This window comes from Hyaena hyaena, unplaced genomic scaffold, assembly GCF_003009895.1.
Source record: "Hyaena hyaena isolate Hyena2069 unplaced genomic scaffold, ASM300989v1 scaffold_472, whole genome shotgun sequence".
Lineage (NCBI taxonomy): Eukaryota > Metazoa > Chordata > Mammalia > Carnivora > Hyaenidae > Hyaena > Hyaena hyaena.
The window spans coordinates 1369274-1397139 of record NW_024081106.1 but is presented as its reverse complement, the minus strand read 5'-3'; the positions used below and the strand labels follow the sequence as shown (position 1 = coordinate 1397139).

At 36.4% G+C, this 27866-nt stretch overlaps 1 protein-coding gene and 1 long non-coding RNA gene across 5 annotated transcripts in view; one reads left to right on the top strand and one right to left on the bottom strand.

Moving 5' to 3' along the window:
- Positions 1 to 14894, top strand: part of NAALAD2 (N-acetylated alpha-linked acidic dipeptidase 2) — a 60195-nt gene extending 45301 nt beyond the window's left edge. For all 4 annotated transcript variants that reach the window (XM_039254225.1, XM_039254224.1, XM_039254226.1 and 1 more), the window contains 5 exons: positions 320 to 410; positions 1898 to 2162; positions 4654 to 4735; positions 6037 to 6129; positions 14662 to 14894. In XM_039254225.1, the coding sequence (XP_039110156.1) occupies positions 320 to 410; positions 1898 to 2162; positions 4654 to 4735; positions 6037 to 6129; positions 14662 to 14851 (721 nt within the window). In that variant the 3' untranslated portion in view covers positions 14852 to 14894. The remainder of the gene's footprint in view (positions 1 to 319; positions 411 to 1897; positions 2163 to 4653; positions 4736 to 6036; positions 6130 to 14661) is intronic.
- LOC120246594 lies at positions 404 to 23241 on the bottom strand. The gene is made up of 4 exons (XR_005532080.1): positions 22720 to 23241; positions 21086 to 21235; positions 13904 to 14253; positions 404 to 850 (listed from the first exon to the last, which is right to left on the bottom strand). It is a non-coding gene; the product is annotated as an uncharacterized LOC120246594 (long non-coding RNA).
- Positions 23242 to 27866: the final 4625 nt, after the last annotated feature.

Sequence of the window (27866 nt, the reverse complement as noted above, 5' to 3'; positions counted from 1 at the left end):
ATAGTCCTCTGAGGGTAGTGCCCAAATTTTATTTTCCCTTTTATGTAACTATTCTAGAAGGCTGGTGATTTCTAAGAGGCCACTGTCATTAGGCTGCTGTCTTTGGTGGTGCTGTTCAACTCTGACTGCAGTCAGTGCAGATTTACAGGTTTAACACAGCAATTCTTGGCACATGACAGGAAAGTAGCTGGGGGTGTATGCCTTCTCCTAATTCTTGTAAATGTGCTGTGCATTTTTCCATTTATTTAATTTCATATTTTTAAATTTAGGCATTTATAATATCCTTGTGTGTGTACATGCATTTATATTCTACATCTAGGATCAACAAACTAGGATCTGGAAGTGATTTTGAAGCTTATTTTCAGAGACTTGGGATTGCTTCAGGCAGAGCCCGTTACACTAAGAACAGAGTAAGCCATTTCATTATTTTGGATACATAGCATTTTATCCAACTTCTTGTTAGGAACTTTAACTGTTTAGTTATTTGGTACCAGGGCACCAGGTCATGTGGCCTGGTAAGAATTCCAGGACTGGAGGCTGACTTCATGTCTCTCTGTAGATGGACTAGGAATTAATTTGGGTTCTTCTGTGAATTTTCTCTGCACAGTTATTCACTGAAACGGTAGGTGGCAGAGTAAAGGCAAGTGCATAGCTGGTTAGCAGAACCAAGTAGTTCATATCCCTGTTCTGATGCAGGCTTTGTTGGAAAATCCTGTTCTCCTCTTTTCCTGAGGAAAATGTGCATGTGAAGAACCTGTTTTGGTCGCAGGGAATGCAAGGCTGTGAGTCTTTATTGTCAGTAGCCCCTCTTCACATCCTCACTCCTGCCTGTCATCTGAGTCCAGGGCTCCTGAGTAGGGAATAAAACAAGTTCCTCCTGATTTTTAAATTATCTTTTCTGTCCTGCACTGATCAGTTTGCACCATCACCATTCAAACACACTGATAGGCAAGTATTTGGATATGCCAACATGTGCCGTTTGCTTGTCTATGTTATAAATTGTGACACACCAAAGATTACATCAGTAAACCCAGATTTGTCACAGATTTTAATAATTTTTGAATCATAATTGCAATATACCAACATCTTGCTTGCCTACCTAGAATACATACCTTTTGCAAATCTGATTCTCCAGAGTATGAGTGGGAACAGAGATGAAAGCAAAATAAATTTCTATACTGATACTCATTAAACTCTTTCAAGGCCTGTTCACTTTTATATTCTGTCACCAATCTGAACCCAGTTGTCTGGTTTCTAAGACAGTGTAGATTAAAAGCAGGATATTAGACAGGAGAGTGAGTGACACAGGGACTCCTTTTAGTGATGCTAAAAGCAGTAAAAGTGATGCTAAAAGCAAAGTAGCAGATAGACCTAAGTAGTAGTCTGTAATAGTAATGACAATACAATAACAATAGTATTACATAGACTACAACTATGTAATAATTTATAATGGTAGCCCTTAACTACATAATAAAGGTTAGATGGGATTTGGTTATACAATTTGGGAAGGCCGAGAAGGTGCTTAAACACAGAATTCTTGAACTATACAGATCTTAGCTGCCCAGAACCTTTCAATTGATAGGTAATTTTAAACTGTGGTAATAAGCAATTTGAGTATGTATGCCTTAATTCTAGTTATCAGAAATACAGCAACAACAATTTGCAAGAAGTATTTTGAATGAAGTTTACGTGAATAATTAAACAGTAGTAAAATTTTAAACAGGTGAGTATTTGGTGATAGTGTTATAGTTAGATATTAACTTTTGCTTCATCATGATAAAACTCAGAGTTCCACATGGCTGTATTTTTTTCTGCATTTTAAAGATTACATAAATATTGTAATTGGAGTATTTAATGTTTGTCTATATTCAATACCACCTATATTTTTTTCCCCCAGAAAACAGATAAGTACAGCAGCTACCCGGTATACCATACGATTTATGAGACGTTTGAATTAGTACAGAATTTTTATGATCCCACATTTAAAAAACAGCTTTCGGTGGCTCAGTTACGAGGGGCACTGGTTTATGAGCTTGCAGACTCTAACATCATTCCTTTCAATATTGAAGACTATGCAAAAGCTTTGAAAAACTATGCAACAAGCATCTATAATTTATCTAAGAAACATGACCAAGAATTAAGAGACCATGGAGTATCGTTTGGTAAGAACGGCTGGGTATTATTTTATAATCTGAGTTAGAGCTTTAAGGTACCATCTCCGATTGTCATCACTGCACACTCTTTCTTCCGAGAATATATTCCTGCATCACTTAATTTTGACTGCTAGAAAAAAACTTGGAACACCTTTAAAGAAGGTCATTTATTCTGGTATTTGTAGGATGAATCCATTTTGCTAAGTTAGTGCTATGAACATTGGGATGGTAAACCTTTTCCCTATATTGCTGTCTTTAGAAACACTTTTACTGTTATAAAAACACAATACAGCACAAAGATGGGAAAATAAAACCAGTTCCACTACATATGTAATTATTATTGTATATTTTTGTTTACATGCAGAATTTTTTACACGGGTTAAGCATTGTTTCATTTTATACATCTTATATTCATTTTATATTCACATTGCCATTTTATGGTTACTGTTCTGTACACTATCCCCAGCAAAGCAGGGATGAAATATAGTATGGTGTAAAGCACTGAGCATTGGGTGTAGAAGCAGTTACCTGGTTCAAATCTTGGTTCTAAGATTTACTCATTGTGTGATGTGGGAAAAGTTACTTGACCAGTCTTTGTCAATTTTCCTGAGTAAAATGGTAAAGAATATAACTTGTTTCCAAGACTGCGGTGGGAGATTCGGTTGGTTGGAAGTATAGACACAGTGGTGAGTAGACACTTATAAATGTTACCTATTAGTACTGTTCACAGTAATCATTTTCTTTTAATCTGGGAGTACATACCAAAATTATCAAATATGTACTCAGTGTCTACTGTGTTAATTCCTGGGAGATAGGAGAATGTTTAAAAAATAATCATTGTCCTCAGAGAGCACAGAATCTCATGTGAGGGAAAAGAGAAGAATGCCAGGGACAAGCTGTTATAGGATACAGAGAGTAATGTAGGAACACAGAATAAGTACAGAAAAGTCAGTAATGGCTTTGGAATATTACTGCATACAAATTAGCAGTCTTCAAAGTCATGAGCAGCAGGTATTAAGATCTAGATGAAATGATACAAAGAAAATTTAGGAAATTGTATTTAGATCAGTGATTGGAGAATGTCTTTTAATGACGAGGCAAATGAAACCGGAAGCATAAGCAGAGTCAACAGCAAAATGGATATTCATAGTTCTGTGGCTATCTGACATCCTCTTTTCCTAGATGCCCCGATTTTCTATTGGTGAATTACCTTTTATCACTTTAAGTTAGGATCCAACTGAGAGAGAAAGCACAGTTACAGGGGTCACTCTTCACACAAGGTGAATTAACCTAGTCTATTAATGCTTCTTTTCCCCCATATTTTCAAACTCTGTCTCGGTGGTGATATCCCGTCCATGTTAAACCCCCTTGTAACCTTCTTATAAACATTTCTTCTACCTGATGTGTCCTACTCCCTTCCCAATCAAAATTCTTGATTTAGTGCCAGTCAAAAGGCAGTCCCTCTGAACATGTTTTAATGAATGAATGAATGAATGAATGAATGATGGATAGGATGGATATATAAGTTACATGGTCCCCTGTTCTTTACTTCCTTTTCCCAATCTACTTATCTTCCCACCACTCTACTGAAATTGCTATTCACCTGTTACTAAATACCAGGGACACATTTTCTTAATCCAATTTGACTACTGTGGTTCAATGGAAATTTAAAATTCTTTCAATGCTCTTTAGCTTCCCAAACATCTATTATTGGATTATTTGGTACTTGGTTCTAACAACATCAACGATAATTAGAGCTTACAGGATATCTAAGGCTAAAAAAAAACCCTGGTCTTTTATATTGAAAGTAACTATTTACTAGCTGTGTGATCTAATAGAAACCCTGTGTCTGGAGCAGTAAATGCTTTACCTGTAAAATGAATATTGTACTCCCTGTACACAGGATTAATGAAGAAGCAAATCAATGCTCTATGCTAATGTTCAGTTTAGAAAAGATGGGAAATGATAAATACATTGTTGTAATAAGAAAATATGCTGAGAACCTTCTCACTTCTTAGAATCTATGTAAACTAAAGAAAATCTTGACCAGACCAGACCTGATCCTATTTCTGAGTCTGCATATACCAGCTCATCACAGGTTGCATTTAAATAAGATCATTTTAATTTGTTAAAAAGAAAGGTTAACATGTTTTATTCTATTAATTGCAGGAACATAGCTCATTTATAGTTGTATCCAGTACCTAGTATATAGAAGTTATATTAACATATATTGAACAGCTACATGAATGATGCATTTCTGATAAATTAGGAATGAAAAGAATTATTTATAGTTACTTCATGAAGAATCAATTTAGACATTTTATATTTTATCCATTGTTACAATATTTTCTGATAATCTTCATGGATCTACAAGAAGGCTCAGTAGAATAATAGTTTCAGTATCTATTCAGTCCTATCAGCCTGGAATGCAGAGGGCAGGAAAGTGAACATCTGAAATAAGGACTTACTAATATACCTTCCACTTTTCTATTTTTAAAAGATTCTTTATTTTCTGCTGTGAAAAACTTCTCAGATGCTGCTTCAGATTTCCATAGAAGACTTACAGAAGTTGATCTTCAGAAGTAAGTTTGAAATGTAAAGTTCCCTGTTTTGAAAAGTAATCTAGTTAGAATGAATCATGTACACTTACCTAGGCATGTGGCTCTAAGTCACTGCTACTCAAATGAAGGTCTGTAACCACAGCATCAGCATTACTTAGGAGCTTGTTACCAAACTTAGAATTCTGCACTTTAACAAACTCCCAGGATGGTCAGTATTCACATTGAAGTTTTAGAAGCACTGCTCTGTCTGGTAGACTAAAAACTCCTCCTAAAACAAGAGCCAGCCTCCTGTCCGTAGGAGTCTGCATAAGAATTGTGAGTGTAATTCATAGTTCTATGGGGATAAGTGCACTTGTAGTGTATTTGTAGTATATTTTACTAATGTCTCAATACTTCTATGACCAGCGTAGAAATTCTTTTACTGATACAATTTTTGCCACTTTTAGATCGAAGTATAATTTGAAAGTTCTGTTCAAAGCATGCATATTTAACAAGCATAAATTGTTCCAGGTCACATTTATTTTTTCAGATCCAATTAGAGTAACCTTTCCCACCACCCATATTGGCAGAAAGACGTATCCTTCTTTCTGAGGGGCATCTCTCTCCTTTGGGTGGTAGGAGAGCCCAGAGAACTCCTGTAGCACCCCAGAAAGAGTTGGCAGATGCCAAGTGTGAAAGGGGATTCCTGGCCCACAATGTGCAACTGTCTCCCACCCTTCCTGCAGACTGCTGCAACCTTCCTTCATTTGATACAGATTGCATTTGTTTGTCTTGGGCTCCAGCGGAAATGAATGGCTTATCAACAGCTTGATAGTACACCCAGTGTGCCTTTGCAGGAGGCCTGGCTATCCTCCTAGAGAGAATTAAAACTGTCTTCCCAGTTCTTTCTGTGGTCTTGAAAAACAAAACCAGCCATTTCCAGTAGGTCTCATTCTGAGTATTAGGAAGATGACCCTCTTTTTTTTAAAAAAATGTTTTTATTTACTTCTGAGAGAGACAGTGTGAGCAGGAGAGGGTCAGAGAAAGAGGGGAGACACAGACTCTGAAACAGGCTCCGAGCCAGCTGTCAGCACAGAGCCCGACGCGGGGCTCGAATGCATGAACCGTGAGACCATGACCTGAGCCAAAGTTGGATGCTCAACTGACTGAGCCACCCAGGCACCCCAGGAAGATGACCCTCTTATATATAGCTTACATATAAAGCATGACTGCTAACATGTATTTTCTTTAGAAGTTTATTTTTCTATGCCTTATGCTATGTTATTTTAAACTCTATTTCCGTGAAAGGGTTAAAGTTACTGTATTTCTTCTTATTTTCAAAGTCCCATTGCAGTGAGAATCAGGAATGACCAACTGATGCTCCTGGAGAGAGCATTCATCGATCCCCTTGGTTTACCAGGGAGGCGGTTCTATAGGTAAGGAAGCAACATATGTTCCATTATAGGACGTTACATACTTCAATATGACTAAAACCAGCATACCCAAAGTCTGCTTTAAACTGTTGCCATCAGATGAACAGAAGGTTAATATGTACGCTGAGAGGAATATATGGGTAAGATTATGCATTAGAACAGTATAATATGTAGCATCAGAAAAATTAATTTCATGTTGTTTACTGCTTTGCTACAGATGTAAATGATTAATGATAGAAAATAACTTTCTGTAAATCTAAAGGATATAGAATCTTAGAGCTTGTGTGATTCAAACTTCAACATTAATTTTCTCTGTAGGATCTGAGGTAAGTAGCTATCTAGCCACTAAGCCTACCACATCATGAGGAAGTCCATCCTATTTTAAGAAAGGTCTACTTTAATAGAAATTTTTCTTCATGAAGACCCTTTTCCCTAATCTAGATCTATGTAACATTTTTAGGTTTTTAAAAATGGCTGCCATGTTCTGCTGAAGAACTCTCCTTTTTGTATCTGTATCTCTATGTCAAGTTTTCTTTCAATATCTTGGCTGTGCCCTTCGGCAGTCTCCAGTTTCTCAAAGTACCTCTTAAATGAGATAGGGCAAAGTTGAATGAAAAGGTTTATCTTCTACATTCGGAGAGGTGGCTGTTTCATCTAATGCGTAGAAACCAACACAGAAGGAAAAAAAAAAATGAGGAAACAAGAGGAATATGTTCCAAATGAAAGAATTAAGATAAAACCATGGAAAAATACCTCTGTGAAATGGAGATAAGTAATCTACCTGATAAAAAGTTCAAATTATGAAAAAAAAAAAAGTTCAAATTATGGCCATGAAGATGCTCAAAATTGGAAGAATGGATGAGCACAAAAGTTAAAAAAAAAAAAAGTTCCAAACAGGAGTCACATTAGAGGGGTTTTCCATCAGACAAGATGAAGCAGAAGACAGAATCACTGATCTTAAAGGGGGGGGGAAAGGCTTAAGAGACTTAGCGGAAAAAAGGCCTATTAACATTCACATTACAGGAATCTCAGAAGAGAGGGAAAAGGGCTGAAAACTTCCCTAACCTAGAAGAGGAAACCAACATCCAGAAACAAGAAGCCCAGAGAGAATTCCAAATAAAATGAACCAAGAGAGACCCACACCAAAACACTTAATTACACTGTCAAAAATTAAAGACAAGGATAAAAGCAGCAAGAGAACTACTTATATATACACAAAGGAACCTCCATATAATAATTATTAGCAGATTTTTCAGCAGGAACTTTGCAGGCCTGAAAGGAGTGGCACAATATAGTTCAGGTGCTGAAAGAAAAAGACTTCCAATCAAGAATACACCATCTTGCAAAGTTAGCTTTCAGAACTAAAGGTGAGAGTATTCCAGACCAACAAAAGCTAAAGGAATTCATCACCACTAAACTGGCCTCCTAAGAAATGCTAAAGGGAGCACTTTAAATTGAAAAGGAAAGGTGCAGATTAGCAACAAGAAAACAGGAAGCGTGAACATTTTACTGGTAAAGATGAACATTACAGTAAAGGTAATAAATGGTATGAAGGTTAAGACAAAGTAATAAGTACAACTACAATAAGGGATACACAAAAGTAAGAGGAAGTAAAACCTTAAACCATGGTGGTAGGATGGATAAGAGTAGAAAGGTAGACCTTTACAATGCCTTCAAAGTGAAACTGTCATATTCATGACTGTCTACTTTAAATTGATAGTTTGTTCTACTTAAGGCTCACAGTAACCACAAACCAAAAAGTTACATAGGCATACCTCTGATCTACTATAAAGCAACTTAAGTTTTTGCTTTCTTAGTACATACGTAAGTTATGTTTATACTGTATTACAGTCTATTAAGTGTATGAAGCACTTCTAGAAGTATGTACCTTAATTAAAAAATACTTTATTGCTAAAAATGCTAGCCATCATCTGACCTTTCAACTAGCTGTCATCTTTTCTGCTGATGGAAGGTCTTGCCTCAAAGTTGATGGCAGCTGACTGATCATGGTGGTGGTTGAAGGTTGAAGTTGCTGTGGCTATTTCTTTTCTTTTCTTTTTTTTTTTTCTTAAATGTTTTATTTATTTCTAGGAGAGAGAGAGGGAGTCACAGACTGAAACAGGCTCCAGGCTCTGAGCTGGCAGTCAGCACAGAGCCTGACGCGGGGCCCGAACCCACGAACCACGAGATCATGACCTAAGCGAAAGTCGGACGCTTAACCGACTAAGCCACCCAGGCGCCCCGGCTATTTCTTAAAAGAATACAACCATAACGTTTGGCTACATCGATTAACTCTTCCATTCATATTTCTCTGTTGTGATGCTGTTTGACAGTTCTATTTCAATAGTTATTTCTCTCAAAGCCTGCTTTTTACTAAAAGCTTATGTAATATTCTAAACCCTTCATTACCACTGTTGAATCTTCACAGCATCTTTTTCAGGAGTAGATTCCATCTTAAGTAACACTTTCTTTTGTTCACCCATAAGCAGCAAGTCTTCCTCCATTAAAGTTTTATCGTAAGATTGCAACAGTTAAAATATAATGATTATGAAAATTAAGGCCAGTATCTCTGATGAGCAGATAAGCAAAAATCTTCCTATAAAACAGCAAACTGAATTCAACAATATATTAAAAGGATCAAAATCACACAGAAGCATGACAATAATACATCGGTTCATGATAAAAATTATCAATGAAGTGGGTTTAGAGGGAACATGCTTCACAATAATCAAGGCTGTATCAGATGTACCCACCCCCACCCCCTACTCCACTGTGAAAAGCTGGAAGGTTTTCCCTTGAGATTAGGGACAAGGATGCCCACTCATGCTACTTTTATTCACCACAGTATTGGAAGTCCTAGCTGCAGCAGTCAGACAGGAAAAAGAAATCAAAGGCATCCAAATTGATAAAGAAGTAAAATTGTCACCATTTGCAGATGACATGACAGTACATACAGAAAACCTAAAAACACCAAAAAATTAGAACTAATGAATTCAGTAGTTGCAGGGTACCAAACCAATACACAGAAATCCCTTCTGTTTTTATATACCACTAACAAAGTAGCAGAAAGAGAAATTCAGAAAAGTCATTTACAATCGCATCAAAAAGAATAAAATACCTATGAATAAATTTAACCAAGGAGGTGAAAAGACCTGCACTCTGAAGATTAGATTAAGGGAGCACAAGACAGACAAATGCAATCCATATCAAAGTATCAACAGCATTTTCCACAGATAATCCTAAAATTTGTACTGAAACAAAAAGCACCCTAAATAGCCAAAGCCGTTTTCTGAAAGAACAACAGAGCAGGAGGTATCATAATCCCAGATTTTCATATATACTACAAAGCTATACTGATGATATAGGCAAGACAAATGGACATATAAGTCAATGGAACAGAAAAGAGAGCTCAGATAAAACCCCATGCTTCTATGACTAATTTACAAAAAAGGAGGCAAGACTATGCAGTACAGAAAAGACAATCTCTTCAAAAAATGGTGCTACATACTAATGAAATGGAACCACTTTCTTAACACAAAAATAAACTCAAATGGGGTAAATGCCTAAGTAAATGTGACAGCTAAAACCATAAAACTCCAAAAAAAAAAAAAAAACCCCAATCAACCCAACAACAGGCACCCATCTCTTTCACATTGGCCTAGGAAACAAAAGCAAAACCAAAACAAACCTGGGAGAATATCACACTAAAAAGCTTTTACATAGCAGAGGAAACTATCAACAAAGACACCTAAAATGGGAAGGCATATCTAAAAGAAGAAGCTGCTACAACTCAACAACAAAAAGCTCTATTAAAAAAAAAATGGGCAGAGAACCTGAATATGTATTTTTCCAAAGAGAAAAAGACATGAAAAGCATGGTCCCCACCTCTAATCATCAGGGAAATGTAAATCAAAACTGAGGTTATCCCCTCACAATTGTCAGAATGCCTAGTATTAAAGAGACAAGTGTTGGCAAGGATGTGGAGAAAAGGGAACCCTCGTGCATTATTAGTGGGAATGTAAACTGGTAGAGTCACTACAGAAAACAGTATGGACATTTCTTAAAAAAATTTAAGATAGAAATACTACATGATCCAGTAATTCTATTGCTGAGTATTTACCCCTCAAAAAACCAAAAACACAAATTCACCTAAATATACTCATTGTTATTTTAATGCAGTGTTATTTACAACAGCCAACAGAGGGATGCAACCTAAGTGTCCACTAACAAAGAGAAAGATGTACACACACACACACACAAACGGAAGAGTAAACACAAAAAAGAATGAAATCTTGCCATCTGCAACATGGATATACCTTGAGGGTATCATGTTAAGTAAGTCTGGGAAAAACAAATCCCGTATGATTTCACTTCAAAACAAAAAGAAAATTGGTGGTTGCTAGAGAGGAAGGTGGGGGGAGTATGGGCAAAATAGGGGGTTGAGTGGTACAGATGTGAAGTTACAAGCAAGCCATGAAGATGAAAAAAAGTCCACCACAGGGAATATAGTCAATTATACTGTAGTAACTTTGGTGGCAGATGGTACCTATGCTTATTGTAGTGAGCATTCCCAATGTATGTAACTGTCAAATTACTACTATACACCCCAGACTAATAACACTGTATTGCCAAATGTATTCCAACAAAGAATATAATAAAGTTTGGAATGTTATAAAAATTACCAAAATGTGACAACAGAAACATGAAGTGAACAAATGTAGTTGAGAAGATGGTGCCAAAAGACTTGCTTGATAGAAAGTTGCCACAAACATTCAACTAAAAAAAGAAAAAGCCAAAAATGTACTGTTGAGCACAATAAAATGAGGCAAGTCTGTAGCAGATACCAAAAAGATAAGAGAAAATCTAAGTATACCATGCCATCAAACCAGAGAGAGAGAGCAAGAGGCTAAGGAACAGGCAGAAACTACAAAACAGCAACATGTACATACCTGTTATTTTACATGTAAGTGGAATAAACGTCCATTGGAGAGATAAGGTGGCTGAATGAAGAAAAAAAACACCGACCTATATGATGCCTAGAGGAGACTCACTGTTTTTGTTTTTTTGAGAGAGAGCACATGTGCAAGCAGGGAAAGGGCAAAGAAGGCAAAGAGAGGGGAGACAGGATCCCAAGCAGGCTCTGCATCACCAGAGCAGAACCCAATGTGGGGCTCGAACTCACTGTGAGATCATAATGTGAGCTGAAATCAAGAGTTGGACACCTGAGTGAGCTACCCAGGCACCCAGAAGAGACCCAGATGAGAAGTGAAGGCATGGAAAAAGACATCTAGTGCAAATGGAAACCAAAAGAAGGCAGGGATAGCTATCCTAGTATCAGACAAGATACTTTAAAACGAAAACTGTAATGAAAGACAAAGAAGGAAATTACGTAATAATAAAAGGGTCAAACAAGAGCATATAGCAGTTGTAAATATTTATGCACTGAACCATATAAATTAGGTATTAACACAGAGAGAGAGAGACAGCAGTACAAGAGGAGGAGACATTAATGGAACACATAAATGGCTAGCTTCTAGACAAAAAAATCACTAAGGAAACATTACCCTTAAGCATCACAGTAGACCATATGAATATACTGAATATTCCATCCAAAAGCAAACCACACATTCTTGCAAGAGCATGTGCGGTATTTTCCAGGATTGGTCGTATGTCAAAAAATGAGTCTTAACAAATTTAAGAACTATCAACCATCTTTTTTGACCACAGTGGTATGAGACTAGTAATCAACTACAAGAAAAGTGGAATGTTCACAAAAGGTGGAAATTAAACAATGTTCTACCAAACTACAGGGCAAGTCATGAAATCAAAAGACAAAAAAATACCTTGGGAAAAATGAAAATGGAAATGGCAGAATTTATGGGATATAGTAAAAAACCGTTCTAAGACTGAAGTTCACCAGCAGTAAATACCCAACCCAAGAAAGGTAAAATTCTCAAGCAACCTAACATCACACCTCAGTGAGGTAGAAGAATGATAAATGAAGCCACAGTTTAGGTGAAGGAAGGAAATAACTAAGAGAAAATCAAGGAAATAGAAATTAAAAAGCCAAAACAAAAGTTCAATGAAATGAAGAGTAGATTCTTTGAAAGATAAAATTTATAAACCTTTCACTCAATTCACCAAGAAGAGAACGGGTTTGAATACGTAAAATAGATGTTACAACTAATACCGCACAAATGCAAACATACCAGACTATCAACACTACTATGCCAACAAACCGGAACACATGGACAAACTCCCAGAAACATATAGCCTCTCAGAACTGAATCATCGGGGCGCCTGGGTGGCTTGGTTAAGCGTCCGACTTTCGCTTAGGTCACGATCTCGCGGTTCGAGCCCCGCGTCGGGCTCTGTGCTGACTGCCAGCTCAGAGCCTGGAGCCTGTTTCAGAGTCTGTGTCTCCCTCTTTCTCTGACCCTCCCCTGCTCATGCTGTCTCTCTCTCTCCTAGAAATAAATAAAAATATTAAAAAAAAAAACAAAAAACTGAATCATCAAGAAATGTATATGGAAAAAGAAAAGTGAAGATATTTAATATAATCAGTAATCATAAATCTCCTAATAAACAAAAGTCCAGGAACAGATGGCTTTGCTCATGACTTCTCCAAACATTGAAAGAAGAATCAGTATTACTCATTTTCAAATTCTTCCAAACTCACTTTAAATAAGGCAAGCATTACCTTGATATGAAAATCAAACAAGAATGCCGCAAGAAAATTACCAGCCAATATGATGAACCCAGAAGTAAAAATCCTTCACAAAATATTAGCAAACCAAATTCAGCAGTATATTAAAAAAAGATCACATGCCATAACCAAATGGGATTTACTCCAGGGATATAAAGATGGGTTCAATATTCACAAATCAATGTCATATACCATATTAACAAACGAAGGATAAAGTCTTACATAGAAGCAGAAAAAGCATTTAACAAAAATTCAACATCCATTTTTATTAAAACTTATTGAAGTCCTATAGAAGAAATGTAACTCAACATAATAAAGGCCACATATGACAAACCTACAGCTAATACCATACTTAAGGGTGAAAAGCTGAAAGCTTTTCCTCAAAGATCATGAACAAGATAAAAATGCTTAGTCTTGCCACTTTTTTTTTCAACATAGTATTGGTATTTCCTACTGAGAGCAATTAGGCAAGAATAAGGCATCCATACTGGAAAGAAATAAAACCATTACTATTTGTAGATGACACTGTATATAAATAAGCCTAAGGAATCCACTAAAAAACTATCAGAATGAATAAATTCATCCTAAGGTTAAGATACAAAATATACAGAAATCTATTATTATTTCTATACACTAATAATGGCCTATCATAAAGAGAAATTAAGAAAACAATCCCACTTCCAATTGCATCAAAAAGAACAGAATACCTAAGAATTTAGCCAAGGTGAATGGCCACAGGGGTATTAGATGTCAGGTCAATGATTTGAACCAGGATTGTGTAATTCTTAATGTCTATATATATCTTACTACACTCTGCCTTTACAGTTTTCCAGTAGAGGGCAAGTACTATACTTATGAATAGCTACAACCTTTATGTAGACTATCTCAACTCCTATATAGGTCAGAATATCAGTGTTTATAAACAGTTCAGCACATAACACGGGCTCCAAGAAAGATCCATTTGAGGCCATGTTAAGATTTAAAAGCCAAGAGAAATAAATCCTAATGTACTCTGGATAATATAAATGGCTTACATTATAAATTTCTATTTGATCATCAATATTGACTTACATAGAGTTCCATATTGTCTCAGACAGTAGATTCACATCTTGAAGAAGCTGTAGGATTTTAACCTAATTCCTCATCATGGTGTTCAATAAAATACGTCCTTTTCTGGAAAGCAGCATTCCAGAGGAAGAGAAGGTAGCTTGATCTCTTCAGGTACTTATAAGATGAAATAGGAAATCAAATGTAAAACTTTCCTTCTGGATCACAAATTCAGTGTGTCTCCAGGCAATTCACATGGACTTCATTCATCATCCTTACCATTTATGATATAGTGGCAATACGTGCTTATTTAATTATTGATTTTTAATATCTAAAGAGTATCGGAACAAGTGTTACTTATTCTTGTTGAATCTCTGAAAAAGACAACGCACAGATAAATTATTTTTCAGTCTCCTCTCACTCTCATTAAATATATCCATTAAGCATACTTCTTGTCACTGTTTGGGTATGTCGGGGTAGCCAGACAACTGATATACACAACTTACAACAAAGAGTCCACCTTCTTCCAATTGGTCTGATCTATGAAACTAATCTTAGTGAATGCATATGAATGCAACTTTCTTTGCTTAAGATTATACTGTTATATATAATACTGTCAAATTAATTATAGGTCTTCATTTTGGTTTAAAAAAGGGAATGCCAAGAAGAGACACAGTATTCTTAAGATGTCCTTCAACAAAAGGGAATGAATAGAGAAGTGTGTAAAATGTAACGTATGTATGCATACTCTATAGCTCAACCTGCCCTGTTTTTTTTCTTAGGCACATCATTTTTGCTCCCAGTAGCCACAACAAATATGCCGGAGAATCATTTCCTGGGATCTATGATGCTATGTTTGATATTGAAAATAAAGAAGACCGTCAGTCAGCCTGGACAGAAGTAAAGAAACACATTTCTATTGCAGCCTTTATAATTCAAGCAGCAGCAGGAACCCTGAAAGAAGTGTTATAGTAAGGTCTCAGCAGCGTGGCCATTAAAGGTGTTACTGAAAGTCTGAATGTAAAATCCTTCCTTGGTTTTTGATAGCTCATGAAACCAGAGTATTCTATAATCTTGCCTTTCATGTCCTATTTTGATTTTAGACTTCCATCCTGTTCTTCTGTAAAGAGTTTTTTGGCTTTTTAGAAACTCATAACTTCATCACCAAATTGTTCATCTAATAAAACCAAAGAACTCTAGTCATGTGGCAGAAGACATAAAGTAACTGAAAATTCCCAAAAACAAAATATGACAAGGAACTTGGTGGTCTCAGACATTGCTGGTAGAAGTGTAAAATGGTACAACCACTTTGGAAAACAGTTTGTTTCTTACCAAGTTAAAATACAGTTAACCCTTGAACATGGGTCTGAACTGCACAAGTCCACTTACAGGTTTTCTAATACACCATTTTCTTTATGATTTTCTTAACATTTTTCTCTAGTTTTATTGTAAGAATACAGCAAAAAATACATATACAAAATATGGGTTAATCAACTGTATTATTGGTAAGGCTTCTGCTCAACAGTAGGCTATCAGCTGTTAAATTTTTAGGGAGTGAGTGAAGTTATATGCAGATTCTTGTCTGCCTGGTGGATTGGCACCCATAACCCTCACATTGTTTAAGGGTCAACTGTAGGAACCTTTGCAAGTTATTGCTTCATAAGTTATTTTGTTTTTATCATCTTTAATCAACAGCTGATTACTAGAACAGAACAAGTGATTAAAGTAATTATGTTCTAAAGCCATGTAATTAAGCAAGGATGTTACATACAGAATGTGACCGATTTCTTTAAAAAAAAATTTTTTTTAATGTTAATATTTTTGAGAGACAGAATGTGTGTGAACAGGGGAGGGGCAGAGAGAGGGACACAGAATCTGAAGCAGGCTCTAGGCTCTGAGGTCATATCCTGAGCTGAAGTTGGACGCTCAACCAACTGTGCCACACAGGCACCGTGCCCCATGAGCTATTTCTTAATAATGTTTTCCCCTAGGAGTACTTTACCTCTAAGATGTTTTATGTATGCCACTTGCTAATGACAAAGGAAAAATCTAGTGATGAAAGAGAAAAAAAGGGGAGACTGAGGAAATCACCTTGGAAATCTACTTTACAGAAACACAGGAGATAAAAAAATAACCAGAAGGGGCGCCTGGGTGGCTTAGTCGGTTAAGCGTCCGACCTTCGCTTAGGTTATGATCTCACGGTTCGTGGGTTCGAGCCCCGCGTCGGGCTCTGTGCTGACTGCTAGCTCAGAGCCTGGAGCCTGTTTCAGTCTGTGACTCCCTCTCTCTCTGACCCTCCCCTGCTCACGCTGTCTCTCTCTCTCTCCTAGGAAAAAAAAAAAAAAAAAAGAAAAAACAACCAGAAGGCAAATAAGAAGACAGCAGTATTTAAGTAATTATGGACTAAATTCACCAAAGTGCACAAAGTGGCTAGATGCAAAAAAAAAGACCTTACTATACACTAAAGGAAATTCATTTTAGTTCTAAAGACATATACAGACTAAAGATGTAGGAACAGAGGATATTCCATGCATGTGGATACCAAAAAAAAGTAGGCACAGCCATATTTATGCCAGAAAAAAATACACTTCAAGCCCAAAACACTAGAGACTAAGAAGTCATTAATGATAAAATGAAAAATACATCAAGAAGATAAAACAAGGGGCGCCTGGGTGGCTCAGTCAGTTAAGCATCCGACTTTAGCTCAGGTCATTTTCTCACAGTTTGTGGGTTTGAGTCCTCCATTGGGTTCTGTGCTGACAGCTCAGAGATGGCAGCCTGCTTTGGATTCTGTGTCTCCCTCTCTCTCTGCCCTTCCCCTGCTTGCGCTGTCTTTCTCAGAAATAAATCATACACACATCCAACATCAGACCACCACAATTAAATGGATTCAACAGTCCTATATAGAATATTCCAACCAAAAGCAGTATAGGGCACATTTTTCTCAAGTACCTATTTACAAGGCAGATCATGTGATAGGGCACAAAACAAATCTTAGCAAATTTAAGATTGAAATCATACCAACTACCTTTTCTGACCACAATGGTTTAAAATTGAAATCAAGCAAGAGAAAGCTAGAAAAACCTGAGTCAAAGAAAAAATGGGAATATGACACATCAAATCTTATAGGATGAGGCAAAAGCAGTTGAGAGAGAAGTTTACAGTCTTAAATGCATATATTAAAAAATTACAAAGACCTCAAACAGCCTAACTGTTGTGGAAGTTATTCTAGGAAGTGTAAGAACAAATTAGGCCTAGACATAGTGGAAGGAAGGAAATAAATCAAAGCAGAGATAAAATCTATTTCAGAAAAGTAAAACTAAAAGCTGGTTCATCAAAAAGATAAAATTGACAAAACTCTAGCCAAACTTAGAAAAAGGCATAAAATTAGAAATAAAAAAGATCCTGGGGTGCTTAGGTGACTCAGTCAGTTAAGCATCTGACTTTGGCTCAGGTCATAATCCCAGGGTTTGTGAGTCTGAGCCCCACAATGGGCTCTGCACTGACAACTCAGAGCCTGCTTCAGATTCTATGTCTCTCTCTCTCTCTCTGCCCCTCGCCCATTCACTCTGTCTCTCTCTCAAAAATAAACATTTTTTAAAAATTTAAAAAAATGAAAAAGGTCTTTTAACTTTTACTACAAAAATACACAGAATTGCAAGAGGCCATTATGAACTATATATTCTAAAATAGGTAACCTAGAAGAAATGGATAAATTTCTAGAAACAACCTACCAAGACAATGAAAAAGAAACAGAAAACTAAGGAGCAAGAGATTGAATCAATTTTTTAAAACATCACAGTACAAAAAATAACCCAGGACCAAATGACTACATTGGCAAATAAACACTCCGAGAATTAACACAAGTCTTTCTCAAACTCTTCCAAAAACTTGAGGTATATAGGATATTTTCAGACTCATCTTAAAAAGCCAATATTATTTTTGTCACTAAAGCCAGAGAAGAACACAACAAAAAGTAGAGACCAATATTGTTGAACACAATTATCAACAAAATATGAGCAAACCTAATTCAAGAACACAAAGATTATACACCTGGACTGAATGGGATTTATCACTGGGATGCAAAAATGGTTCAATACATGTAAAACAATAAACGTCACATATCATAATAAAATGAAAGACAAAAATCACAATCATCTAAGCATTTGACAAAATGCAACATCCTTTCATAATAAAAACTTTAGGCAGACTGGGTATAGAAGGCACATGCTCAACATAGAAGCCACGTACGACAAACCCACAGTTAACATGATACTCAACTGAGAAAAACTGAAAGTTCTTCCTCGCATCCAAATCAGGAAGAAGTGAAACTCCCACTTGTAGTTGATATGATTTTGTATATGCAAAATCCCAGACTCAAACAAACAAACGAACTAATCAGGGATTTCAGTAAAGTTGCAGGACACAAAATCAATGTACAGAAATAAGTTACATTCCTATACACTAAGGATGAAACACCTGAAAAAGAAAATTATCCCATTTGCAGCATCAACAAAATACTTTTAGGAATAAATGTAATCAAGGATGTGAATGACTACAATGAAAACTGTTAAGACTGCTCAAACTAAAGACAGACAAATGGAAAGACCTCCTGTGTTCATAGATCAAAAAGAATGTTAAAATGTCCATACTAAACAAAGCCATCTACAGATTCAATGCAATCCCCATCAAAATACCAATGGCATTATTCACAGAAACACAAAGACAATCCTAAAATTTGTATGGAACTGCAAAAGACCCCAGACAGCCAAAGCAATCTTGAGGAAGAAGAACAGCGCTGGAGGTATCCTACCTCCTGACTTCAAATTGTACTACAAAGCTACAGTAAGAAAAACAGCATGGTGCTTACAAAAAAACTGACAGAGACCAACAGAACAGTGAGCCCAGAATTAACCCCCCTGCTTACACTGTCAACTAATATTTGACAAGGGAGCAAAGAGCACCCAATGGGGAAAGGACAGTCTCTCCAACAGATGAGTGTTGGTAAACTGAATAAACACTGAGCAATGAAACTGGACTTCTATCTTATACCACTCACAGAAAATAACTTGAAATGGATCAAAGACTTCAACATAAGACCTGATACTATAAAACTAGAAAAAAAATGGGGAAGGAGCTCTTTAACACTCTTCGTAATGTTTGGGATATGACCCCCAAGCACAAACAAAAGCGAAAACCAACAAATAGGACTACACTAAAGTTAAGTTTTCACACAGCAAAAGAAACAACAAAATGAAAAAGCAATCTAAAGAATGGGAGAAAATTTTTGCTAATCATCTATCTGACAGAGTTAATTTCTAAAATATATAAAGAACTCCCTACAACTTGGTAACAAAAAACCCAGATCTAAAAAATGGCAGAACTAGACATTTTCTAAAGACATCCACATGGCCAAATATATATGAAAAGATGCTCAACTTCACTAATCATCAAGAAAATACAAATTAAAGCCACAATGAGAGATCTCATTTCAAATCACTAGCATCAAAAAGACAAAAGTGTAGCAAGGATGTGGAGAAAAGGGAACCCTTGTGCACTGTTGGCAGGAATGTAAATTGGTACAGCCACTATGGATAACAGTATGGAGTCTCCTTAAAAAAATTTTAAAGAGAGCTATCATAGGACCTAGTAATTCTACTTCTGGGTATCTATCCAAAGAAAATGAAAACTAATTCAAAATGATATATGCACCCATGTTCATTGCAGCACTACTTATAACAGCCAAAGATATGGAAAGAACCTGTGTCCATCAACATGAATGGATAAAATGTGGTGTGTATGCACACTGGAATAATTCACCCATGAGAAAGAAAGACATCCTGCCATTTGTGACAACATGGATGGAGTTTGAGCACATTATGCTAAGTGACAGAAGTCAGAGAAAGACAAATACTGTATGATTATCACTTCTATGCAGAATTTAAAAAGGCCAAAGTTATAGACACAGAGTAAAATGGTGGTTACCAGGGGGTGAAGGTTGTGGGGTCAAGGAAAGATATTAAGGGTTCAGATTTACAAGGAGTAGCTAATAAGCCTTAGAGATATAATGGACAGTACAAACAATAAATTGTATTATAATCAAACTTGCTAAAAGACCAGACCTTAATTCCAACTACTGAAATAATTATAATTATGTAATATGTAATGTGATAGAGGTGCTAATTATTGCTACAGGGACAAAATCATATTACAACATATACATTGTATACCTTAAATTTAGGTTATTTGTTAAATATATTTTAAAAAGACACCCCATTAGACGGATGGTGCTTTAGCATACTTAGCACCCAGCATGGCACCTCCTGAAGTGCCTTGACTTTCAAATATACAGGTGCCTTCGTGACTCAGTTGAATATGCATCCAACTCTTGATTTTGGCTCATGTTATCATTTCATGTTTCCTAAGTTCCGGCCCTGTGTTGGGCTCTGCACTGACAGTACAGAGCCTGCTTGGGATTCTGTCTCTAGCCTTCTCTCTGCCCCTCCTCCACTTGTGCATACGCATGCACGTACTCTCTCTCTCTAAATGTTAAAAAAAAAAAAAAAAAAAAAAGTGGTAATCCATATAACTGAATATTAGCCATAAAAAAAAGGAAATCTTGACATTTGCAATGACATCAATTACCTGATACTCTGATATTCTAGTATTTTGAAACAGATGTTAGGTTATTAGGCTAAATGAAATAAGGTGGCAACAGAAAGACAAATATTGCATCACTTGCATGAAGAATCTAAAATAGTCAAACTCGGGTAGTTCGGTTGATTATACATCTGACTCTTGATTTCAGCTCAGATCACGATCTCGCAGTTCATGAGATCACGCCCCAAGTTGGGCTGTGTTGACAGTGCAGAGGCTGCTTGGGATTCTCTTTCCCTCTCTCTCTGTCCCTACCTCACTTGTGTGATTTCTCAAAATAAATCTTTCTTAAGTCTAAAAATAAATGTCCTCTTGTAATTTGATGGGACATCTTCCCTAACTTTTCACAAATGAGAACCTATCTAGTTTGACATAATTCAAAGAATGAATTCATTTGCCTAACACACAAATAATCTTAATGCATTGCTTTTCACTCCATTACAGTGATGTGTTTTGTACATAGCCTTTCAATCATATCTACATCTAAGTATACAGATATGCAGAAAATTGTCCCAGAGCCCAGATGACAGTAAGGCCAAGTTTACTTACATGCACAACTTTACAAGACAAATTCATTGCCATGATCCTATTACTTTCATTCAGTCCTGCAGACTCCATCTCTAATTCTTGTTAATTACCCATCAGCCCTTTAGAGGTCCTTCTCAAATAAGTCAATGGCTCCATTGATTACTGTGAAAACTGAAAGCACATGATCTTTTTGATATTTTGGTCATTTGATATTAAGTAAGAAAAGACTAATAAATGGTGTTCTAGTTTTAGGTTTTGCATGGTAACTTGGGTGTGTCTTCAGTGTCTTGGTTCAAGTGTTTAAGGACTTAGGAGTCAAAGTCCCTAATTTTAAAATCTAATTTCACCATTTGCTACTTATGTGACTAAAGTATGCAGCTTTCCTTTGCCTCTACTTTATCAGTAAAATAGGGATAACAGTATATATGTTTTTATGAAGGTGTTCTAAAATTAAGTGAGAAGCTATTAAAAAGCACTCAACAAAGTGCTTGGCACACTGGCTGCCAAGCTACTGAACAAAAACTTAGCTACTGTTAAGTCTACCAGCTAAATTCCTAAGCCTCAATCAGAAAATTTGTGATGTCTTACAACCTAACCAATTGAATGATAACGTCGTTATTAGACACTTACTTTTCCTGATGGCTTTAAATTATCTGCCTGAAAAATTGATCTTAGAATACACCTGAGTACCTTCTAATGCTAACTCTCATTATCCTGATACTGGCTTCCTGCTCCCTTAAATTTTTTCTCCCATGTCCAATCCAGGCTTTTCCTGCTGATAATTTAAGGAGTTTTATGGGGTGTGTGTGTGTATACTGGAAGAATCCCCAAGACATCAAAACCAGTCCATGCTGGCCTCTAATATGAAGTCTACATTCTGGGATCAGTCTGTTTCTAGAATCCAACTTTCATTAGTAATTGTAAGAAACTCATTAACTCGGGGCGCCTGGGTGGCTTAGTCGGTTAAGCGTCCGACTTTCGCTTAGGTCATGATCTCGCGGTTCGTGGGTTCGAGCCCCGCATCGGGCTCTGTGCTGACTGCCAGCTCAGAGCCTGGAGCCTGTTTCAGTCTGTGACTCCCTCTCTCTCTGACCCTCCTCTGCTCACGCGCTCTCTCTCTCTCTCTCTCCTAGAAATAAAAAAAAAAAAAAAAAAAAAACTCATTAACTCTAATAAGCCTAATGCATCAAACACTTAAAACTTGTGGATTTTATTTATTGACGTACATAATTTTCACATTTTCCTCCACCTTAAGAATATATGCCTAACTAAAGAAAACAGTCTGTGGTTAACTTATGTTGTTTCTCTCGACCCAGCCTTCCTTCCCTGTTGTGGCAAAACAACTTTTCTTTCATATAGAAGACTCATCATGGGTGATTTAGGCAGCACATATTGCATGCTCAGGATGTTAAGCCTGAATGATTCTTTACCGGACTTAATTATTTCAGTGCCCGTGCACTCCTACTTCATCATACTCATGGGCAGGGTCTGTCACTGTTTTTTTGGATGAAAAGTAAGGTACCTGCAAAAGTTCGGAACGCTACCAATTTTGCATCCTCAAAGCTAGCCAAATGCAATATTCACTATTACTATTTACTTATGATTTTCAAATCCTAAGAGCCAGACAAGTTCTCACCATCAGCTTCAGAACTTACCAACAGCTTGGACTACTTCACTGGATGTTGTTAACAATCCTTGGACTCAGCAGTCCTCTGTGATAATCACTCCAAAACCTTTTTGTATATTCTCGGTCTTGTGCACAGTTAGGAGTTACACAGAAGTTTCTCTCTCTAGTCCTTAATAAATTTCAGTTCAAGATCTTAAGTCCCTTAACTTGTCCCCTCCTTTCCTGTCGAAGTCCAGCTAAGGCCAGTCCAGGGGTCCCTGAAGGATAGACGGTGTCAGTGAGAGAGGGATGAGAGAGGCATGAGATTCTTTCTGGTCACCAGCCAGACCTCTCCACACGGAGATTCAACTTTATTTTATGCTTCAGTGTTTGGGACAGAAGTGGCATTCCGATGATCAGTTAAAACTTTCCAGAAAATTGATATGCATAGGTGTATGGGGAACAGCCCAGAAGTGGCATTCTGATGACAAATTCTTTGATCAGTAAAAATTCTTCAGAACATTGATGTGCAAAAAAGATATGGGGAACAGCCCAGAAGTGGCATTCTGATATAAACAGAATGCTTTTAGCATAGTAAAGGCAAAAAGTTAGTTCTTTGTGAGAAAGGGTCAATAGCCTGTTTATCATTTAATAGGAGGTTTAAGAAAAACAGGTCTTTCAGGAATGCAGTGTTGCTCCCACAACCACAAAAGAAGTTCCAACAGTAAGTTCCTTCACAAAGTAGAATCAGCGTATCAAGGCCGGGAATACCGATCAACAAGGTGCCTTGGGGGTCTGTGCTCAAGCAGAAACAATTGAGTGGGGGGTGGATATTGGTCACCATCTGACAGGTAAGACTCCCTGCAAACTTACCTTGATCTCACAAGTTTATCTCAACTTAGTGAGTTCAGAAATGGCTCCCAACACTTTCCAACTGCCTTTGTTGCATATTTCATGCCTTTATCCTATATGGTCTTTCCCTTCAACAATTTCCAATTACACCTTCCTATCAAACTGATCTTTCTAAAGTAAAATCCAAGCCTTGTTACAAATACATGGAACAACCTAAGTAAAGGCAAAAGGCGATCAACTAATTCTGAGTCTCTAACAAGTGCAAACCAAAGGAAAAACAGAATAAAACAAACATGAGCACCGTACTCTAGTTGATGACTTTGTTCTCCATGGAAAATTAGGTTAATAGTTCTGATACTGCTATACATGTGTACCTGAATTGAACAATTAAAGTAAATGGACAATAGTTGTCAGAGTAAGTTACAAATAAGCAAAAGGAGGTAGCTAAAATAATGATGTGGTAATGGATTAGTGCTTAAGTTAGTATAGATACAATGGTTACTTGTAGAAATGTAGACGTGTGTATAGACACAGGTTGGCATATACACATACATTTCCTTGCTGTCAGGTCATGGTGTCTAGAAACAGTGTAGTAGCAATGAATGTACACCTAATTCTATTCTTCAATAAACCAGGGATCCTTGGAGAAAAGGCTGATTGGAGCATTTTGAAGTGCCTGAAGGTAAGAAAGTGCAAAACAACACACACACACACACACACACACACACACACACACACACACACACACACAGAGAAAGAAAATCCTACAGTGATAAGACAGTAGTAGGACAAGAAAAACAAAACACACACAAATAAACCAACCCACAAAAGCCAAGTAAAAGGCCATGATAAGCAAAGCTGGAACAATGTGAGAAACAAAACAATGTAACAATACTAGATTAAAACAAAATATGAAACAGTCCATAATGCAATAAATAGAAGATGAAATAAATTAGGAAGAGACAAATTCCTATACATAAAAACTCTATAAATTATTTATGCAGACACTCCACCCTCAAACGGTGGAATATAACCCCCCACTCTTCTTTAAGTGTGGACTGGACATAGTAATTTCCTTCTGAAGGACAGAAAGGAATTAATAATAACTTTAGAGTTAAAAAACTGCACCACCTTAGCCAGATAATCAAAATGTTCAGACATGTTAACAGTATGTATCCTTGAAACCGCTGAGAAATGCTGAGAATGACTCTTTACATCTGTGGTTTTCCTTCTCAGTACACATTCAGTACCCTAAGAAAATCACCAGACAAATCCCAAGTGAGGGCCATTCTACAAAAGACATGACCAGTCAGTTCTCCTCAAAACTGTCAGGGTTTTTAAGGAAGACCGAGAAACTGTCAAAACCAATAAGTGCCCAAGGAGATATGATTACTAAATATAATGCGGTTTCCTACATGGGATCCTGGAACATAAAAAAACACTAGGTAAAGATTAAGGAAATGTGAATAAAGTGTGGACTTTGGTTAATAACATCAATAATTAATCCACTAATTCTAACCAATGTATCATACTAATGTAAGGTGTCAATTATAGGGAAAACTGGGTATGGAATATATGGGAACTCTGTACTATCTTCAAAATTTTCCTCTAAATCCAAAACTGTTCTAAAACAAAAAGTTAATTAAAAAAATTAGTAAGAGGGGAAAAAAGGCAAGCCTGATCACACTTCCATGCTACTAGTACAAACTTCACTGTCTGTCAAAATGAAAATTTTCTGCATATTTTTGAGCCCCATCCCCAGAGTTTGATTTAGTAGGTCTGAGGGGGAGGACCAAGAATTTGCATTTCTAACAGATTCTGAGATATATTGATCCTGTGGGTCTAGAAATGGTACTTTGATAGCCAATGACCTAGCCTAGAAGATGGAAGTCAAAAATTCAAATGATCCCTTGTTATCTGTCCTATCTTTACAATCTTATCTGTCTTTCCTATGCAAGTATCTTTCTTATGTTGCAGACATTTTCAATTATAGAATTGCTTTAAGGTATCATACTAATGGGGAAACGATACAAGATACGTATCGTTATCAATGACATATATGATATCCGTAATGATGGAAGCTTGTTTTTCAAACTGAGGATTCTGAAAATTCTTTGCAGGCTGCTGAGAGAAACTAGAGACTTAACAGTTGTCCAATCATAAATGCGTAGTTTTCAATCCAGCTATTATAACTAAAACCACCATACATAAGGACTACATGTTTTATTTCATAAACTTATCTTCTAACACACATATGTAACTAAACATTTATTTCTGGTGACCAGACACAGTGTTACCAATTTTCCATGCTTTGTGCCAATTCATGGAAACTATTAATTCAACTGACAGACATAAACCACACAGAATAGTTAAAAGAAAAGCACAGAACACAAAGCCAGGCTGCTTGAGCTTGAACTCTCTCCATAACTCACTAGTTTTGACTTAAGGAAACTTAACTCTGCAAATAAATCACTTTCCTCATCTGCAGTATAACAGAACCTACCTCACAGGTTTATCATTAGGATTAAGTGACTGGCCCATAACAAGAGCTGCACTGCTTCTTGATATTTACAAAAGCCAATCAATATGCCAAGCACTGTACTAGAAAACGGAATGGCAATATAATGGTTGGTCAAAACATAGTCAAGGTTATATTCAGTCTACAAGAGAATACAGATATTAACAAATCAATCACGCAAAGAAGATATGAATAAATATGGAATTGCAAACTGAAGTAAAGGATCAGTGTTTTAAAACATTAATACTACTGCACTCATCTAGTTTCATTTTTTGAGGATGACAGGAAAGTACTACAAGTTCAGGTATGTTCCCCTCTTCCAGGCTTCATAGAAGAAATCTTACTATAATTAGGAAAGTCTTAAAGACAACTTAAAAATTTTGGTGGCAGTACACCTACTTTGTCAAAAAGAAATGGAAATCAAATTATTTTGACACAATTTTTAAGTAACAAAAATGTTTAAGGCTGGAAGTTTTATTTCACTTCAAAGGACATTAAACGTGGTCTAAATTGAAAAACTAAAAAAGTCATTAATTAGCATTTAATTAAAATATGCTCTTTAGAGAAACTGTTCTTGAAAGCATTCTTCACCATATAAAAACTTAAAAACCAAACAATAACAAGGCACCTGCATAGCTCAGTTGGTTAAGCGTCTGACTTTGGCTCAGGTCATGATCTCAGGGTTTGTAAGTTAGACCCTTGCGTCAGGCTCTGCACTGATAGCTCGGAGCCTGGAGACTGCTTGAATTCTATGTCTCCCTCTCTCTCTCTCAAAACCAAAAATAAACATTAAAAGAAATTTAAAAAAATCACTAACTGTGCAGAAGAAAAACACAGCAAGCTCAGTACTTCAGAGGTAATACCACCTATATGTAGCCCTAGGCATCTACACCTACATAAAAGAGGCAGGTCATACAATTCCGTAAGTTGTACAATACTTAAGCAGTTAGGACACAGGTAAAAAATCAACTTCCTATCTACCCAACAATGAAAATAAATGAAGGGAAACACCTATTAAAAACAGGCTAGACTTAGCTTGCCATTTCAGAACGGACACTACAGAATTAAGATAAAGGCAAAGAATAAAAATAATACCAAATACAAAGCCAGATCAAAATAATTTGCCATGAAATGAACCAAACTCTGTTTATGTTGACAACATAAAAATACGTGGTTGTTAAAAAGTTAAGAGTACATACCTAAATGCCCTAAACAAATACTGGCACTCCTAAATGAGCTTCTAAAAATTTACTGTGGATGTATGCATGACATACACTTTCAGGCTGGGAAATGGCTGCCTTTTTTTTAAAAGCAAGAGGTGAGAGTAATAACCCAAAGTCATCTTAAAATATTTGCAAGAACTCTTTAAGATTCTCTTCACCCTTAGATAGTTAAAGTCTAATAAAACCCAAACAAGTTATATAAGAATTAAAATCTCTAAGATTAAAAAAATCTCTAGGATAAAATAATAATAAAACAGATCATCAGTCCTTTGCCAGTATATGGGTACAACAAGAAATTACATAGCTGACCTTACCTTCTCTATGGTAAGATGCTTTTGACTTATATTTACAATGGTTCATAAATTACTGGCTGAAATGATCACAAAAAAAAAACTAGGACAGGTTTCAAGAACTACCCTTCAAGTGTTCAACTAAAAAAAAGATGGTCAAAATAAAAATTCTACTTTAATAGCATTGTACTACGGCTAACGCTTTGTTATGTACAAGTTCCATGGTCATGTAAAATTTCAACACAAGCAGAAGCTTAATACAGGATATAAAGACTTATAGAAGTACTTTTTGGGTAACTCTTCTATAAATCTA